This window comes from Polyodon spathula, chromosome 3 (genome assembly GCF_017654505.1).
Source record: "Polyodon spathula isolate WHYD16114869_AA chromosome 3, ASM1765450v1, whole genome shotgun sequence".
In the NCBI taxonomy this organism is placed as follows: Eukaryota; Metazoa; Chordata; class Actinopteri; order Acipenseriformes; family Polyodontidae; genus Polyodon; species Polyodon spathula.
The window spans coordinates 82,875,761-82,894,147 of record NC_054536.1 but is presented as its reverse complement, the minus strand read 5'-3'; the positions used below and the strand labels follow the sequence as shown (position 1 = coordinate 82,894,147).

Below are 18,387 nucleotides of genomic sequence, written 5' to 3'. Positions count from 1 at the left end.
ATAACTACGTATACTTAAGGCAATTAGTTTCGTCAACAGAGAACCAAATGTGAGAAATCAACAGAAGAGCAAAAATGGGCTGGAGTGCCTTTGGAAGACTAAGCATGGTTCTGAAAGGGAAACTACCCTTATGCCTCAAGAGGAAAGTCTTCAACCAATGTGTGTTGCCAGTGCTAACTTACAGATGCAAAATCTGGCCCCTCAATGCAAAAATGACTCAGAAATTACAAACGACTCAATGGACTATGGAAAGATGCATGCTGGGAATAACAAGAAGAGGCAGGAAAAGGAAGGAATGGATAAGAGTGCAAATAAAAGTATGCAATGTTATTATAAGACTGAAAAAACTGACATGGCAGTGGGCCGGACATGTAGCAAGAAGAACAGACCATTGCTGGACCAAGGAGATACTAGACTGGATCCCAAGAGATATGAAGCAACCAAGAAGACGACAAGATGAAATAAGGAAACACAACAGAGCAATGTGGATGAGGGATGCAGCACAAAGACTTTTGTGGAAGAATCCTGGGGAGGCCTTCATCCAGCAGTGGACTGAAGATGATGATGATGATTTTTTTATATAAACCTGATACCAAATATTGAATATGCTGTACAGAAAAATAATTAACTTACCACAAAAGCTTTTTCTAGTCTTAGTTTCATTTTTGTATTACATGAGGTTTGAAGCTGTAATAAAAGCTGTAAGAAAATAAATATTCTTAAACTGATTATATTGTAGTAAACATGATGAATAGACCTCCCCTTCCAAGATCTACTAAAAAAATGAATTCCCTACGGTGAGTGTGTTACTACAGTACTTCAAATGTTGGTGAAGCTTAATATACCTAATACTCAAATTTCCCTCTATATATTAACTGGCTAGTAATTACTATTTGTATTAAATTCTTTAAAACAGCCATAGAAGGCATTTGAGTCCAAAAGTCTTGTTGTTTTTTTTTTTTTTTTTTTTTTTTTTTGCAGTACTGCAAGTAAATCATATAATTTACTTGAATGATATCTTCATTTTAGAAGTGTGAAATGTGTAAACTCCTAGTCAACCCAGTACGTCAGAGCTCAAGCAAAATGTAGAACAAATAAATGTAAGTTGTTTTAATTGCAATTTGTCTGAACCAGACCACTGTTTAATACCAGGGTACACTGCTATACAAATATTATAGTATGTTGTAGGAGCTTTGGTGAGATTTATCAAAGATAATAGAATACCTTTGGATTTATCAACATAAACACAATGGGAACCTTGCAATCTTGCTACTATGTCATACCAACCTGGTGTTAAATATATGTAGGGGAAAAAAAAACAAACAAACAAACATGCTAATTATAGCCTGCCACATGGTATATGACATTTGCTGGTATTAAGAAAGACAACCAATCCTGCATTGAAAAATATGTAACCTGTATTATCACGCTCTTAGGATGTGCATATGCCTGTGTCGACAAATACTGCAGAATAAATATACGGTAGTCAAAATTCATATATTTTTTTAAAGTGTATATAACAGTTCATGCAATTGTGATGAAACTTGCTGAGGACATTCAGCACTAGCTGTTGTATTTATCATAATCTGAGAATATATGGAGTTTATCCGACAGTCAGTCATATTTAAGTTTTTATGAATATATCTACTGAATAGGCTACACTCATTGGTCTTGAACACTGGTCCTGAAGCGCTATAGGGTCTTCTGGTTTTCGTTTCACAAGCTCTCACAGGTGTACCAGATCTTAAGCCATTGATGATGTAGACACCTAGAAAACCTGCAGGATTGGGGCTCTTCGGGACCAGGGTTGGAGAACCCTCCAAGTATCTTGTCCAGTTGTGCTATATATATATATAGAGAGAGAGAGAGGGAGAGAGAGAGAGAGAGAGAGAGAGAGAGAGAATCCTAATAATGTGCTAATGTGCTGGGAGTATACGGAGGCATCTGCCGATCTGTCAATCCTGAAATGCGCATACAGTGGATGAAGGTCACAGCAATCCACATTTTTATATTACTGTTATATCTAATTTGGAATTTACAGCAGTGACACGTGACTTATATCACCGACACGACATGCGTGTACATGCAGACTGACTATCTGCAATACGGAAACAGAAATAGAACAAAACAATAGTGTTCCTTTAAGAACCCTGCTGACTGATCACATGAGTGTAAACAGGAACCAGAATTTTGAGCGAGACAGGGAGACCATTGCAAATCTCTGGCAGTAAACTTAAAACTGGACATTTACTTTAATAATGAATGAAGAACATTACTTAGAGCTTTGCGATAATCCGGTCCAGTTTGAAAACGCCTCCAGCGTCAATAATGTATTTTTCGACGAAGCAAATAAACAGGTAAGAAAAAACAACAGTCCGATAAGTCAATGTGGATCGAGAGAGGATGACACCGTTTCGAAATCTATTTTGAATTGTTCTATTCTGTCCTCTCTGACCACAGGTATTGAGTCGCTCAAAACTGTGTTGCATTAATTGTAATCAAAAGTGTTGCTTTGCATAATCATGATTTCGCAGTAACCTGCAGTAATGTTGCGTTCTTTATGGCTAGGTTTGTTGGTTTACATTATAACGTTTTAAAACTTTTGACAAAGCAGTAACTGTTTCCCTAGCTCGTTATATATAATAGCACGTGCATAACAACTTGGCAGAAGTTTGCATCAATTACTGTGTAGCTGTCACTGGGAGCCACATTCCAAATTACTGACGTAGGGTTACCAGGTTTCCAGAGTGAAAAACTGAGGAGAAAAATCTTCAATTCATTACATTAGCACCATAGCAACTCGGAAACAGTTTGAATAACTGTATATAGTAACGCAATCGTAATTAATGTATTGGGTGTATTTATTGCAGATCCTATCAAGTCGTTGTTTTCTTTCAATTCATTTTATGTTGTACAAATAAAACAGGTCAAAATTATTAGAAAAAGTATATATATATATATATATATATATATATATATATATATATATATATATATATATATATAATGGCTGTGTTAATCAAGATACAATTGGCTGGAGGCATTACCATGGTAAAATAAAAATACAGACTAGATGTGGTCCAGAAAGTTAAACAATATGAATTAATAAACACAAATAATCCTAAATTTGTTTATTTTATTTCTGAATGGCTCTAACACAACCTGGTAAATGAATCTGTTGACCACACTGCTATAGTTTTGTACTTGGGAAAAAAAAAAAAAAAGTGAATAACAAAACTAGGACTTTTCAACTATTTTACTGTTTCTGACCAGGACAAAAAATGAAGGCTGAAAATTGGGACAGTTCAAGTTTTCCCAGGATGTCTGGTAACCTTAACATTAGTACTGGACTTCTGTAGAGCTAACATTCCATACATTGATTGTTTTTCAACTGTGCTTGTACATTACACATATGAGAAAAATCTATAATACTGCTTCCATTCCTAATGACAATGAACCGTACAAAAATTCCAGTAGAATGAATCCGTGTGTGAATACCAGTGAGTTTGAAAATGCTAATTTTCTTGTTTGTTTCAAGGTGTTTGCAGTTCGATCTGGTGGTGCTACAGGTGTAGTTGTGAAAGGACCAGATGACAAAAGTAGCATCGCTTTCAGGTATCAAAACAATTAAAATGACCATCTAGTGGCCCTCAGCTTGGTCATAAATGTGTAATATACACAACCTGTGAGCTTACCTTACTACAATTGATCAGTCTTACACTTTTACATGCGTTAGGGCAGAACATTTTGCCAAAGATGCCACCTGCCAAAGATGACCACCAGTCCATCACCTTTGATTGCATCATCTCGTCAATTTAATCACACCTTATCATGTTAACATTTTTGAGAAACCCAATCTGTTTTTGACAGCCATTTTGCATAGGATGTCAAAGTCAAGATCACATTTTCTATTGGTGTGGTTAAACCTTCCAAGTTTCAAGTCAATACAGTGGTCCCAGAGTTACAAGGACAACCAGTACATGAAGCACCAATCGGATAGATTCTTCTTCAGACTGCTCCCAAGGAAACCATTGTTTTTTCTGAACCTTGTCGTGGATACCCATGAAGACAGATCCACTTCTGCTTCATGAACTACTATGAGAGCTCCTACAGTAGTTACCAATGTGATCAATTAAATCTGCATCAGTTCTAGACTGAAATCAAATATTTAAACATAGACCCAGTCAAAACAAATAAAATAAAAAAAAAAAACATTAAAACAAAGCCTGCCTTTGTCTGTAATCCTCTGAATGTGTTGGTAACAAAAGGGGTTCTGTTTTTCCCATTTTATCAATAAAAACACAATGACATGTCCAACAGTAACCAAAATGTAAATGAACCTGCAGCTGTCTGTGGTTTGAAAGCAAGATCCTCCAACTTAATAAAATGTGTAACATAAGTTGTGGTAAGGCATAGCCTAGTGCTTTCAGAATAATGCAACATGTTTCACTGTACTTTTACGATAGTTCTGGTTTAAATATAAGGATTGCATGTTCTTTAGAATGTATGTGTAAATTTCAAGCAGATTCATAGCTTTGCCTCTCATTTTCAGAATGGATGATAAAGGAGAAGTGAAGTGCATCAAGTTTTCTTTTGGAAACAAGATTTTAGCAGTCCAGAGAACCGCCAAATCGGTGGTAAGGGTTATTTATTTATTTGTGTATTTATTGGTGAACAAACACTTGTAAGTGATTAGTGATGAATTTTCACAGCAATGTGCACAGTTTGTCTGATATAGATGTAAAGTTTGCCATGGTATTTTGCACAGTATATTTGCAGTTTTACCCCATGCTGTCCCCATAGTTATACTATGCATTTCCCATAGATCACCCTGTTTTGCCATGTTTGTTATTATGCTTTACCATACCTCGCTGGTCTTTGCAATGCTTACCTATGCTTTACCATGCTTTCAGTACACTGCATTACACTTGGCTATGCTTTTACAATGATACACCTTTATTAAGGTTGTGACAGCTGTAAACTACAGAATTCAGTTGTACAAGAAGATTTTATTAAATGCGTTATTAGTTTGTTTAGATAATTAGTATAACCATTTCAATTTTAGAGGAAGACTGTATTTACTAGTTCTAAATATTGTAATTGATGTTCAGCACGCTGGTAATAATTTTTTTATACTTAATATATTTTAGGAGTTCATCAACTTTATTCCTGATTTACTTCATCTGGAATATTCCCAAGAATGCAAGGTAACATCAAGTGGCATGAATGCAGACAATTCTACAGACGGGCTGTCATTACCTTGTTTAACATTTGTTGTTTCCTATGAACTGTAGACCAAGAATGCCACTATCCTGGGTTTTTGTTGGACCAGTTGGAATGAAATCGTCTTCATTACTGACCAGGGAATTGAGTTCTATCAGGTAAACTGTGTTTTTTTTTGTTTTGTTTTCAGCGAGCCAGGAAATCATGTAATAAAAAAACAACTTGGTCACAAAGAATTTCTGTCAGTATCTTATGCATTAGAGTATTTTTGTTTGTAAAGCAAAGTGTAAATAAATGTTTTAGTGGACTGATTGGCATGCAGTATTCTTTATATAAAACGTATGTGTGTGTATATTTCAGGTATTGCCTGAGAAGCGCAGTCTGAAGCTGCAGAAGAGTCAAAGCATCAATGTTAACTGGTATATGTACTGTCCTGTAACATCTGTTGTTCTGCTGTCCACCACAGTACTGGGGAATGTGCTCCAGCCTTTTTTCTTCAAGGTAAGTACAGGGAGGTTTGTGTCCTCAATGGAATCCAATGTTGACCTCAGTGATGTATGCAACATTCTTTTATGTTGATCTTTAACCAGCTGTATTGCACAGCACTTCACAGAGAAACCAAATGACTTAATAACATATTTTGTTTTTACTGTGCTTTATTCTCAATGTCAGCACGGTTGACGCCACCAGAATTCCATTAAGCTAATGTAAACATGTGTGACATAAACACGATGCTGTATGTCATGAAATACCATGAATGTATTAATGGCTTGGGCAGTGAGCAGCGGAAGGGTGACAAACCTGACTGAAGGCAAAAACATATGTCATGGTTTCTCGTGACATAACAGTATATACAGCTATGGCCAAAAGTTTTGCATCACCTACAATTTTAGGATTGAGAAAAAAGTATATTAACATAATTTAGATGTTTTATTTAACATCATGTAATCAAAGAAACTACAAAAAATTATATCGCAAAAGTCAACAGGAAGCCATAATAGTAGTACAGTATTTCATCTTAGATTTCGAAATGTCAAATTTTTCAATTTTTGTCAGTTTTTCATTAAGTATATGGAAAACTACAAAGCATTACGTATTTCAATAGTTAACGTAACATTCAGCAGGTTTCATTCAACTTTATGAAGCAAAATTAGTTCTATAGGGTGATATAAAACTTTTGACCGCAGCTGTAGTAGTGATAGGTCTGTGTTATAGTGACACTGGCAGCACTTAAACAGAACTCTGCTTTTATATTCCCCTCTTGCATAGATGTTCACTGTCCTAAAACCCTATAATATGAATTAATTCTACCTTTTCAAACTTCTGTGTTGTGGGAGGGTTGCACTGAACTACTAAACACTGGTTTAAACCTAACCTTACCTCCACTAATAAAGAATTGAAAACCTGGATTTGTTTAGTACCCTTATAATATCCAATGGTGTTTCTGCATGTCGGAACCCATATGGGTTGTTTGAAACCCATTTCTTTGATTTAGCATCAACATTTAGTACAACGGTATCTGGATCCAGATATTTTGGAACTGTATTAAGCTCATCCTGAGCCAATGATGTCAGTCTGTTTAAGCCAATAAGCTAAGTGGACTGTAAATCTACCATCAAAATGGCATTGTTGCAATCCAATCTGATTTATAATTACATGCTTTTTTTACTTTGCAGAATGGAACAATGTCCAAAATGTCAAAGTTTGAAATAGAATTACCAATTGTCCCTAAGCCAGCAAAACTGAGCCTGTCGGAAAGAGACATTGCCATGGCCACCATGTATGTATAAGATGCTTGTTGCCTTTTCATCTGTGGCGTTATCTGTTACTAGTGTAACTAGGGGCATTTATCATTATAACAAAGTATATACTGTATGATTAAAAAATATTGACGAAGTACTAAGACTAAATTAAGACTAAAGGGTTGAAATTAAAATGTCACACTAAAGGATACAACATGTACCTGTACATCATCACTTGTTTTTTTTTTTGTTAGATATGGGCAACTTTATGTTAGGTACTTGAAACATCATTCAAGAACGTTAAACAGTCCAGGAGCAGAGGTTGTCCTTTATCATCTACCCAGGTAAAATGAGTTGTGTTTCTGAACCTATAATTTATCCTTGCAAATGAGCATACTGGATGATAATTTAATGTGTCCCATCATCGTGTGATACAGGGAAGGCACCTGTAAGAAAATGCACGTCTTAAAGCTGAACACCACTGGCAAGTTTGCTCTGAATGTGGTGGATAATTTGGTGGTGGTTCATCACCAGAGCTCCCAGGTGAGTCATTTCACACTTTTAAAAAGCTGATTTTGTTTGAATTTCAGATGGTTCAAGTGGTTGTAGTTAACAAAATAATTTCATAAATCTTACCAGCTTTTATTCACTGTATATAGGTTCCAAGTGTGCATCTTACTGCAATCTATTTTCATTTCAAACCACAATGTCTGTTACCATATTAGGTTAAAGAAAACTGTTTTCTTGCCTTGTTTTCCAGTTACTACTTTATTTCCAAGCTCATTTCACCTCAGTAGTGTCTTCAGGCTCAAATCATCTAACTGGCTGCAAGCATGTCGCTCATTAGGGGAAGCAGCAGGTGGGTTATTGACAGGAAAGAAGGCCTTGAAGGGGTGCAGACAATCCTCTCCAGGTGAAATGACCCAGGAAGTTTATTTAACCTATTGTAGTACTAGATATCAGGATTTGGAAAAGAAAATGCATGTTTGCTAAAACGTGTTTCTTTCAAAACTGCACATTTGAGACCTATAAAGTGAATTAACATGCATGACGGATACAATTTATGTAACTATTTTGATAGCTAGAATTACTTCTAGCTATCAAATATCTGAATAGTGTTTTATTTTTTATTTTACAGACCTCCATGATATTTGACATTAAGCTACGAGACACAGAAGGTACGGTTAACATCCATCAGCCAGTGCTGCCTGCTCGATCCATCCACCCATACAAGATCCCATTGACAGGTAGGCAACCGGCCTGACTAACCTTCAGACAGCATGTCAGTGAAAAGAAGATATTTTCCTCTCATGATCTTATTGATTTATTTTCTGCAGGTCCTGCAGCAGTAACTACACCAACTCCTGTACCATGTGAACTTTGTATCCTTTTTGTAATACACAAAAATTGCCTCAAAACACTACTGCAATGCTTAAATCTCATGGTTCAACTCATCAAATCAGATTCCGAGTTGAGCTGTCATTATCCTTCTGCACCAGAATTTCTCAAGGTTGTATGGCACAGATCAGAAAAAGTTACCCATTATTCTCAGAGAACCAGAATATTGCTGTTAAAAACTGTCAACAGTAGCACAGCAAGAAGCTGTTTGTTCTGTAACACTTTCGTTTTTAACTTTAGCTTTATTTCTGCATGATGCTTGTCATTTTCTTTAACGTTTTAGATTCTTCTACTTGGAGTGTCTTCCAGCCAGACATCATAATCAGCGCCAGTGAAGGTACCTCTTTTGATGCTTTGTCCCTGTGCAGTCAGTTCATTTATTAAATTGAGATTAACTAAAATATAATATGACATTAGAGCTTTCGATTTTATTATAGTTTTAAAATAAGTGGTGTTTTCACTTTTCCACAGCAGACATGCAGTAATAGTATTTTATGTTTAATAAAATAGAAATTAGCAATATGTAATAGTTGTATTAGACACAATGCTTAACATTGTTTTCACTCTTCTTAGAGAGCAGATCTGAGAAAAGGGCTTGGAGAAATAACTCAGTTTAAGACGACAGGTAGCTAGTAGTCTGGGGTCCCTAAACACTATTCTCTCGCCATTTGAAGGGGAATACATTAATCTGTCAGATATCTGCCCTAACTGTTTATCCACCATGATCAACCTCTGCATCAGTGTTAGTTTATTATTGGACAGAGAAGATCAGTTCAGATATTGTAGATCCAAGCAAAGTTTCCGTACGCTGTGTTGTATGTGCTCCGTGCTCTGACATTGCTGGTAGTGTCATGTGAGCTGTTTAGTGTGTTGATATGTAAATAAATCCTGTTCGCCTGTGGGCGGTGTATCAACATAACCCTCCGTCTCGATCTCCTGCCTGTCACTCAGCAGTGAATGCACGCACCCACACGGCAGACTGTGTGAATATAGAAATTGTTACTTCTGTGTGCAATGGTATTTAAAACGGGATTCATTAATCCATTTTTTTACATCTTCCCTTACTGTGGTCCCACCAGAATCAGATATGCGACGGATTACTGCAATTAAAATTCAGTCTTTTTATACAAAAAAAAAAACGGCACTAAAATAACTTCCTGGTCCAGCAGGTATTTGTACAACATGTTTGTTTTAAGAATAGTGCAGTGTTGTCAGTGCTGTGCATCTCTTAATGCCCCACCCCCTCTCTCTAGGTTACCTTTGGTATCTCCAGGTGAAGCTGCAGCCTATTGTAAACCTTATGAAAGATAAAGGAAAGCTAATGGACTTTCTCCTGCAGAGACGGGACTGCAAGATGGTGATTGTGTCTGTTTGTTTCCAGAGTACGTTTCCACACAGACAGTATTTACATAAACAGCAACAATGATTACCAGACAGCTCGAGGGAGCTTGCTGGAATGCACCTGGGAGTCCAGAGGCACTTACTAGTTTCAGAGAACCCAATTAGCACTAATCTTGGAATACCTTACCTAAGGTAACATTAGGTAGTCCAAGATATGTGTGAACAATCCTGTCATCCAGTGCTTATTTTTGGTTCATCCTGATTCAGTGTAGAATTCATAATTTTCTTGTATTTAATTGTTAAAATCGAATGTGTTTTGTCTAGTCGGAAACACGGGTAGACTCATACAAGTTTAGTACAATTCTAAGCCTTAATGGCTGGTTATATTGAGTATAGTATAGGTAGCCCAAGATTGTTTGCTAATGAGGGTTGTTTTTGTAATAATATTGACTTGAATCGTTAGCGCTTGGATTTAGGCTTTTGAATCTGAGTAACTCGATGCTTCCTTTGCTGGATGTTTCAGCTTTTTAGCTGGACTTTTTTCCTTTCTATTTTAGTGCTCAATGGATCCGACAAAGGCAACCTGTCTGTCATTGCCACCGTGTTTGACAAATTGAATCAGGTGTATAAGGAATACCTGGAAACTGAACAAAGCTACAACATGGTGAGCAGGACTTCTGCTTACAGAATTCATTCATTTGCATGGTAGTGAAAAATACGCTTCCAACCCATATTAACACCCCCTGTTATAATCAAACCTAACTATAAATTATACTATAATAAATTAACTAAACTATAAATTAACTATAAATGATGACTGGTGGTATTTATACACAGGATACACTAATCAGGCTGTAACTGATCAGTGCTAGAGAATGCATTTTAGTTTTCTTGCTCATCAGTAAATTCTGCTTCTTTTTAGGCAGTGGAGGCTGGTCAAAGTCGAGGTAACCCAGCGCAGATGAGACCAATAAGCACGCAAGCTGTGATTGACCAGTCCGACATGTACACACATGTCCTGTCCGTGTTCACAGAGAAGGAGGTAAGCAAACATGTATATGTAAGATTTGTTACATGTGAAAAAAAAAAAGTGTCAACAGACAAGTTCATTTTTGAAAATATACCCCATCGTGGTTCCATAGAAGGCAAAACAACTTCTATAATAAATACTTCATTTTTGTCTGTTAATTGTAGGCAAAAGTCCCACTAATAGACCCTTGTCCTGTATATGTGCACAAGCTGAAGTGTTCCCTGCAATACCACAACACTGTTCCATGTTCACAAGATGTTACTTTAAATACATCACAAAAGAAAATTGTTTCATTCTGCTCATGTTTTGAGTGTAATGCTAAAACTGCAATGCACAAACTGCAATGTACTCATTTCTGTTTCAAACAAAAATGTGTGGTATTTTCTTCTGGTCTAACAGAAAACTGTATTTTTCCTTAACAGGATGTGTCTCACAAGTTCATAATTGCAGTGTTAATGGAGTACATCCGCTCACTCAACCAGTTCCAGATTACAGTGCAGGTGTTATACACTTCTACATTTTAAATGAGAATCAAAAGGATAACATTTTAAATAGTACGTTTTCATGTTTTATTTTCAGTTGTCAATGTGGCCTCTATCCAGAATGACCTGTGTTCTGTTTTCCAGCATTACCTGTATGAACTTGTCCTCAAGACTCTTGTCCACCATAACCTCTTCTACATGCTTCACCAGTTTCTGCAGTACCATGTTCTCAGTGACTCCAAACCCCTGGTAAGAGTAACCGTCTCTTCAAGAACCAGCCTTTTAAGTCAGCATTTATATTTAAATACAGAATGTAATGATTCATTATGTATTGATGAATCGAGATACTTTCTTTACATGATATTTCATATAATATGTGTCATCTGCATGTCATGATATATATATATATATATTTGTATTGCGACACAATAGATTCTAACAATTACAACACTCTACTAGAAATATCTAGCATGGGTTAGGGCACAAACACTTTGACACACTAATTACCAGGGCTCAGTTCAGATAAGTTTAGATAATCAAGGCTTTACTGCAATTTCATAAATGTATTCATTAAAAATAAGACTTTTTCACTGTCCCTTTTCCCACAAAACAATTGTTGCCTTTTTAGAATAATAGTCTGTGTTAGAAAGAGGGGTCTGTGATCATGATTGTGTAAAAACAAGTACCATGGATAACAAATTATATTTTAATAAAATCTTTCCTACTTTCACCTGAAGAAGAGACCGTTTTGAGGTCTTGAAAGCTTGTGATTTGTTTAGTTAGTCCAATAAAAGGTGTCACATCTCATTCTCTTTGTTTATTTTAATAAAGGACTTCTAAAATGTATTTTATACATTTAAAAAGGATTCTGCATACACCAGTGTTTTTTGAAGCACTCCTTAAAGATCAATATCTGATTTAACCCTTATACCAGCTTAACAGAAATACTTGACATCTGGCTAAACTAGTCACTAGTTATTAATTAAAGAAAAAAAAAAGGGTCCCCGAATGACTCATCCAGTTAAAGTGCTGCCGCTGGGAGTCATACAGTTTGGGCGTCACCAGTTCACATCCACGCTGTGCAAAGAGGCTGAACTTTGCTCTGGACTCCAAAGGGGGTGTCACATTGGCGTAAAAATGATTCTTGCTTTAGGCTTGTGAGATCGGAGGATGCTCACATGTCCTCAGAATGTCTGTGCTGTGTGGGCACCCATTGCAGTGAGGAGAAAAAAAAACAATTGGACATTTTAAATGGGGGGGGGGGGGGATATAAATAAAAATAATAATTGCACTCTAATATATTCTTCTTTTTTTTTTTTTTTTTTTAACTTTGAATTTTTTACCTTTGTGGTTTCTCTGGGCTGATGAAATGTATGTTTTCTAGGCTTGCCTCTTGCTGTCGCTTGAAAGCACTTACCCGCCAGCTCATCAGTTGTCTCTTGACATGCTGAAGGTAAGTCTCATAACTTGTTGATGAAGCATCGCTTGCTATACATGCAGAAACTTAACAGCAAGCAGAAACACACATTCACAGTAAAACAGACCAGTCAAAAGAAAGAAGCAATTTCATAATAAGCACAAACAAACAAACAAACAAACAAGAGGCTTGGAAAGGAATGACAGCTAAAATAGGGCTCCAAAGAGATGCCAGCAGACCCAAGCAAGATGAGGCTTCTGATCAGCAAGACCAGACCGATAAATACCGAAAAGTGCAACAAGTGGCGTGGGGTTCAGTGGACAATTACATAAAAGAAGACTTAAGAACAGTACATTATAAGTCATTTCAGCTTGGTAGTGCACCCAAGGTGTCATCTCATCTGGAAGATCCAAACACAAACCTGAAAAGAAATATCACAAATGCTGGCTCACCATCAGTGAAACTGGAAATTACATTTGTGTGAACTCTTGTCTTTTTGTGACTGCAGCGATTATGTTTTGGCAGAGATTGTCTACAGCCAATGATGAGATAGTGGAGGTCCTGCTGTCCAAACAGCAAGTGCTGGGGGCACTGAGGTTTATCAGAGGCGTCGGGGGACATGACAACATATCAGCACGCAAATTCCTGGACGCAGCAAGGCAGACAAGAGAGGAGATGCTCTTCTACACCATCTTCAGGTTTTTTGAGCAAAGAAATCAGAGGCTACGCGGAAGCCCACATTTTACTCCAGGTAACTAACTGCAGAAGGGACCGAGTGTTCCATTGTTTCTGCTGTATTGATAAACAGAATCAAACAAAACCATAGGCAAATTCTAATGGTATAGTGCTTTTATTTAAAAATCTTGAAGAATGGAACAACAAATATTCATTCTCCATACAATATTACCAAACACTCAATTTATACTGCCCAAGTTTCACCCATTCAACTTCACACTTCCCCCCCCAAAAAAACAAAAAACACCTGTAAAATGGCATAAGAGAGTAAAATGCATAGGGAAAGATAAAAACAATACAATGGACAAAATAAGGACAGATGTCCTTACTGGGTAAATGTTTGTGGTCTGGACAGCTTTAATGAACACAATTCTACATTAATGCTGAACCGTAATCCAATATACCAACAGTATTGGTTTTACAACAAATCTAAAATACTTCATTTTAGGAAAATAAAAAAGATCATTATACAATTGGACAATGATTTTAAAAACTGTTTTTGTTCAAATTAGTCGAAATTCATGCTTTACGGTGATCACACCTTGACTGGGCAGTAAAGCCATTAATCGGCTAATACCAAAAAAAAAAAAAAAAAAAAAAAGTCTAGGTGAGGGTGATCAAGTAGATGTTGACCGTCACTACAGTGAACAGAAGTAACTGTGACTTTATTTCCTATAGATGAGCACTGCGAGGAACATGTTGCTTACTTCAAGCACATTTTTGGGGTGGAAGCAGTAATGAAGCCCACAGCATCATGAACCAACATGTCTTGCAGCTCTCTGTGTTTAAAGTTAGGCTGTACACTTAATTTATTGTATCTGATCAAAGCTAATGAGCTTTATCAGTATCTGATTTCATTATGTATAAAAATGCTTTCCTGCTTAATAAAATTATATATATATCACACACACACGCTTTTTCTGTGTTCTGGCAAGTAGTAAAAGATACTAGTACACCGGTCTCTCCAGCTGGAGCTTGCTGGCATTTTGGTATTTCCCCCCCAAAAAATTAGCAAAAGAAATTGCATTGGTTTTGCATTTTTGAAGACATTAATGCATTTGATGCAGATCTCACAGGACGCCCACACTTTGAGCTTTAGCTTATAAAACCCTCCCTGATCAATGGCTGTATAAAATCCCAAATGGCCGTGAGTAAGCAAAATAAAAAGTTTAAATTTAAACAAAGAACTTGACAAGATTCCAGAATCAGTACAAAATGAGTCTCCAAACCTGTTAGGCATCTGATCTCCTGTAGTACCTATGCCTTTTAACTGCAAAGCGATGAGTGTCCTGGCGTCTCTTTTTAATGGTGTATTAGTGTGAAGGTAGTCCACTGCATCAGAGTCAGTGGTTCATGGATCTCAAAGCTGCTCCACAGTTCAGTTAAAAGAAAAACGTAGCATCTTAAAAAATGACTGTTACCGCCATGGTCAGAAGTTCAAGAGCCTCTCTCTTTCTGTGCCTTTGTAACGGTTGTTTTCAGCCAGGACCTTTGCTTTATTTACTGGTGGACCTGGAAATTAAATATATATAAAAATATAATTTTTTTAGTAAATTTATATTAAAAAATGATTTTACTAAAAGTACAAGCATACATTATATAAACAGTCCGTACACCAACTGTATGAACATGACAAAACAACAACTTATACAATGAATATACGAGGTACATTTGGAAGTGTACTTTGCACTTAAAATAATAAAAAAAAAATCAGGACATTTTATTCTTTAGCTCCAGCAGGTGGCAGCCTTTTCGCACATTTAGATCAAACACTGCCATCAGTCATATCTACAGACAAAAATTAGTTTATTAACCCTTTGCAGTCCATTTATTCAGCGCTTGTCAGGCACGGCAGGGCCAAATTAGTTTCACACGTGCTGTTTAAAATATTTTCTTTTCAGAGTAAAACAGGTTTAAAAGGCATTGAAATCGCAACAGGACACTTGAGTACTGTATCTCCAGCCAAGCCCCACCCCTTGTCGCTGTATTTTTCACATACCTCTTTAGTAATGTGCGTACTGATAAATCCTCTCCTGATCACTTGTTTTATCACCAAACTCCTCAATAATGTGATCCAAGTCATTATTTTATTACTGTAACATCTCAAAAAGCTTTTCAAATGTCTGTGATATTCTTTGAGCCCTGGATGCAGAAGCAGCTACCTCCTTTATGTCCGTGTTATCTCTAATGCATGGGGCTATGAGATATGTCTTTTTTTCGGCTTCATTCGGCTCCTATCGGTCTCACTTGGCCATTGAAAGGTTCTCTTGGCTTTTTTCCGGGTAAAAAACGACTAGAGACCTGTGCTTAACGTCTTTTTTATGATGTCGGACCGGGTCCGACATTGGACTGAAAAGGGAAAATTGTAACGTTCGTCCTGGTCAGACATAGGACTGCAAAGGGTTAAACCAAGAGCGTTGGCATGCACAGGATAATGACATGGGGAATATACAGCTGACACCCATATTTGATTCATCTTTGACATTTCCTAAATGTATTTTTGATAGTTTGTTAACTATTTCAAAAGTGTGTGATAATATTAACAAGAAAGCAGATTAAACAAAAGTTTAATTCCATATAGTTTAAATAAGCCATATAGCCCTGGTTCCTTACCTATATAACTGAGAAGCACAGGCAGAAATATCAAGCCGTGGGTAGCTCCCAGTAGTACAATGGCCAGGTACATTCTGAAGTAGAAGATCTGGAATATCTGTGACTTGGAAAGAGCCAGTATAATGATGCCACCAAACTTGGTCAAAGTAATACCACTGAATACCTGCAAATAAAAACAATTAGATACAAAAGTAGTGATTTTATTTAAATCAATGGCCATCAATAGTGTGTGTATCAAGTGACACTCAATGGAGAGTCATTTGGTACAGTGTATATTTTAATTCACAGTGTTATCTGAAAAGTACAGATTTTTGGTTTCCATACTGCAAAACAAAAAAGAAAGTATTATCTACCTAAGAATAAGTGTTTGTTAAAGAAGTCACTTGGGTGTAAATATGACGCTTTAGAATTGAGCCTTTCAATGGGTTAAACTAAAGTGTAACTGGCCTACTTACTGAGCTGCCCATATAAGCCAGCGCTTCCTCGGCGCGCTCCACTCTGGTTTTCTTTGTACTGACAGAAAAGGCTCGAACTATGTGACTGCAGAACTCCACCGAGATTCCACAGCTCTGGAATATGAACGTAAGAGGTGAAGGGGTGGAACAGTTCAGAATGCAGCTTTGTGTTTTAATATGACCACACAAAATAAAAAAACTGAACAGGATGTGAAAATGCATTTCATAAGCTGTCAATAAAGACTTTGCATGTTACTCCACATTCTGCACAGAGAAAGCATATTATGAATCCCAAGTTATTGTTATTTGAAACATGACTTTAGAAGAAAACAGCTGAGCAAACAAAGCAAGCATTTTTAGTGTTTAGAAGTTTATTAATGGCTTGTTAAGGAAGTCATAAATAAATCAATAAATAAATAAATACTTTTCAAACATAATGCACTTGAGACACCATACACAATTATAAACATGAATGCTAGGGATGTAACATTTTGGTAAGTATGCAACCAGAGAAACTGCTTTAAGAAACCCCCACCCCCTGGTCCCTCTCCCTGGCCCCGCTCCTCACCATGACTAGGTTGACCAGCGAGACGGCGTTCAGGCTGATGCTCCAGAGCCACATGACTCCAAACATGTTGACAATGATCATGGCGATAGTCAGGGTTACCATGACAGCTGACCAGACGTCAAACCCCAGCAGGACCGTGGTCACTATGAAGACGGCAGCCAGCGACACGCCCAGGTTGAAGACGGTGTCATTCACAATGGTCAGGTATTGTTCATAGAACACATAAAACACGCTGCAGAGAAGAAACAAACTAAATTAAAATCACAACACTGTCAGCTGCGCTGTCACCCTGGTTACCTCCCGCAGACCTTTACAGGCAGGCTGATGTTGCATTTGCAGTTAATATACAACTGCATAGTTATTATACAGCAGTTTATGAAACATCCAGGAAATGATCCTGAACAGAATTAAAGCAGTACTTCTTCTACTGATACAACCAACCTCTCATAAATTTATATTTAATTGAAAATGTATTGAGATAGTAAATTATAGAAGGCTGTGTGGTCCAGTGGTTAAGGAAACTGGCTTATAACCAGGAGGTCCCCGGTTCAAATCCCAATGACTACATAAGGAGAACTCGTTAATCAAGATGTATGTTAACGAGATCAAGAAAAATTAAACAGAATTCAATGTTATGGAAACTACTAGTGTACAGGGAGGCGGCTGTCCCACCAGCGAGCAGCAGCAATAGGGAAATAAAAAATAATGGGTATAACATCTACCGTATGTTGCGTATAATTTGTAGACTTCATTTAAAATTGTGCATTTTGTCATGCAGAATGTACATTTATTAAGAACACTTCACATACAAAATGCTGATTTACAATTATCTGGCATGTGGGTAAAAATCAGACGGCACGGGTTAAAAATAAATAAATCAAAATTAAACCCCACTAGTCAATTTACCCTCTTTTTTTGGGAGGGGGGGGATTTTGCCACAGCTTACTATATACAACTCTCTTTAATGTAAATTTTTCAATCTTTTTTGGTTAAAAAAAAAAAACCCATAAGGCCAACTATATATATTGGTTGGAATTTATTTTCTTGTGTTGACATCTACTTTTGTGTGAATTTTAGTATTACGATTGTAGGCTATAAATAAATATGTTTGAAGTGTCATTTGTGTTTGTAGTTATTGGCTATATGATGCATGTATACCATGTATGTAACGCTTCATTATTAAGCTTTTAAAATTACGATGGAACTTCCTACCCAGTTTGTTTATAAATAATTGTATGGTGAATCTTCTAAATCATGCATTTTCTCTGGTACTCTTTGTTTGTCTCCGCAATAAATAACATGATTAGAAGTAGCCACCGAACACTTCCAGTATTATAAGAACATTTTATATGCATTGCATAACATGTGAAGGTGAAAGTGTAC

The 18,387-nt window shown here is 36.7% G+C and overlaps 2 protein-coding genes across 3 annotated transcripts in view; one reads left to right on the top strand and one right to left on the bottom strand.

Annotated features, from left to right (window-relative positions):
* Positions 1 to 2,159: 2,159 nt before the first annotated feature.
* On the top strand, positions 2,160 to 14,274 carry LOC121313502 (regulator of MON1-CCZ1 complex-like). 2 transcript variants are annotated; one of them, XM_041246138.1, is made up of 20 exons: positions 2,161 to 2,357; positions 3,539 to 3,615; positions 4,553 to 4,637; positions 5,151 to 5,207; positions 5,295 to 5,381; positions 5,584 to 5,724; positions 6,900 to 7,003; positions 7,220 to 7,309; positions 7,403 to 7,508; positions 8,104 to 8,212; positions 8,303 to 8,347; positions 8,647 to 8,700; positions 9,617 to 9,745; positions 10,262 to 10,368; positions 10,627 to 10,746; positions 11,157 to 11,234; positions 11,361 to 11,465; positions 12,601 to 12,669; positions 13,159 to 13,384; positions 14,047 to 14,274. In XM_041246138.1, the coding sequence occupies exons 1-20, from the start codon at positions 2,259 to 2,261 to the stop codon at positions 14,124 to 14,126; spliced, it is 1,968 nt and encodes a 655-aa protein (XP_041102072.1). In that variant the 5' UTR covers positions 2,161 to 2,258; the 3' UTR covers positions 14,127 to 14,274. The 2 variants fall into 2 exon arrangements, with proteins under 2 accessions (XP_041102073.1, XP_041102072.1); XM_041246139.1 differs by lacking the exon at positions 11,157 to 11,234 and having other exon boundaries at positions 2,160 to 2,357.
* Positions 13,465 to 18,387, bottom strand: part of LOC121313501 (NPC intracellular cholesterol transporter 1-like) — a 27,835-nt gene continuing 22,912 nt past the window's right edge. Inside the window, exons 22-25 of the mRNA XM_041246137.1 lie at positions 17,005 to 17,236; positions 16,437 to 16,550; positions 15,982 to 16,144; positions 13,465 to 14,880 (exon numbers count right to left, since the gene is read on the bottom strand). Of these exons, the coding sequence (XP_041102071.1) occupies positions 14,798 to 14,880; positions 15,982 to 16,144; positions 16,437 to 16,550; positions 17,005 to 17,236 (592 nt within the window). The 3' untranslated portion in view covers positions 13,465 to 14,797. The remainder of the gene's footprint in view (positions 14,881 to 15,981; positions 16,145 to 16,436; positions 16,551 to 17,004; positions 17,237 to 18,387) is intronic.

Bases quoted from the DNA above. Each gene is read 5' to 3' on its own strand.
- LOC121313502 (XM_041246138.1), top strand. From the start codon at position 2,259: ATGAATGAAGAACATTACTTAGAGCTTTGCGATAATCCGGTCCAGTTT. The intron at 5,208-5,294 runs GTAACATCAAGT...TATGAACTGTAG, and splicing joins AATATTCCCAAGAATGCAAG to ACCAAGAATGCCACTATCCT. The intron at 5,725-6,899 runs GTAAGTACAGGG...TTTACTTTGCAG, and splicing joins TCCAGCCTTTTTTCTTCAAG to AATGGAACAATGTCCAAAAT.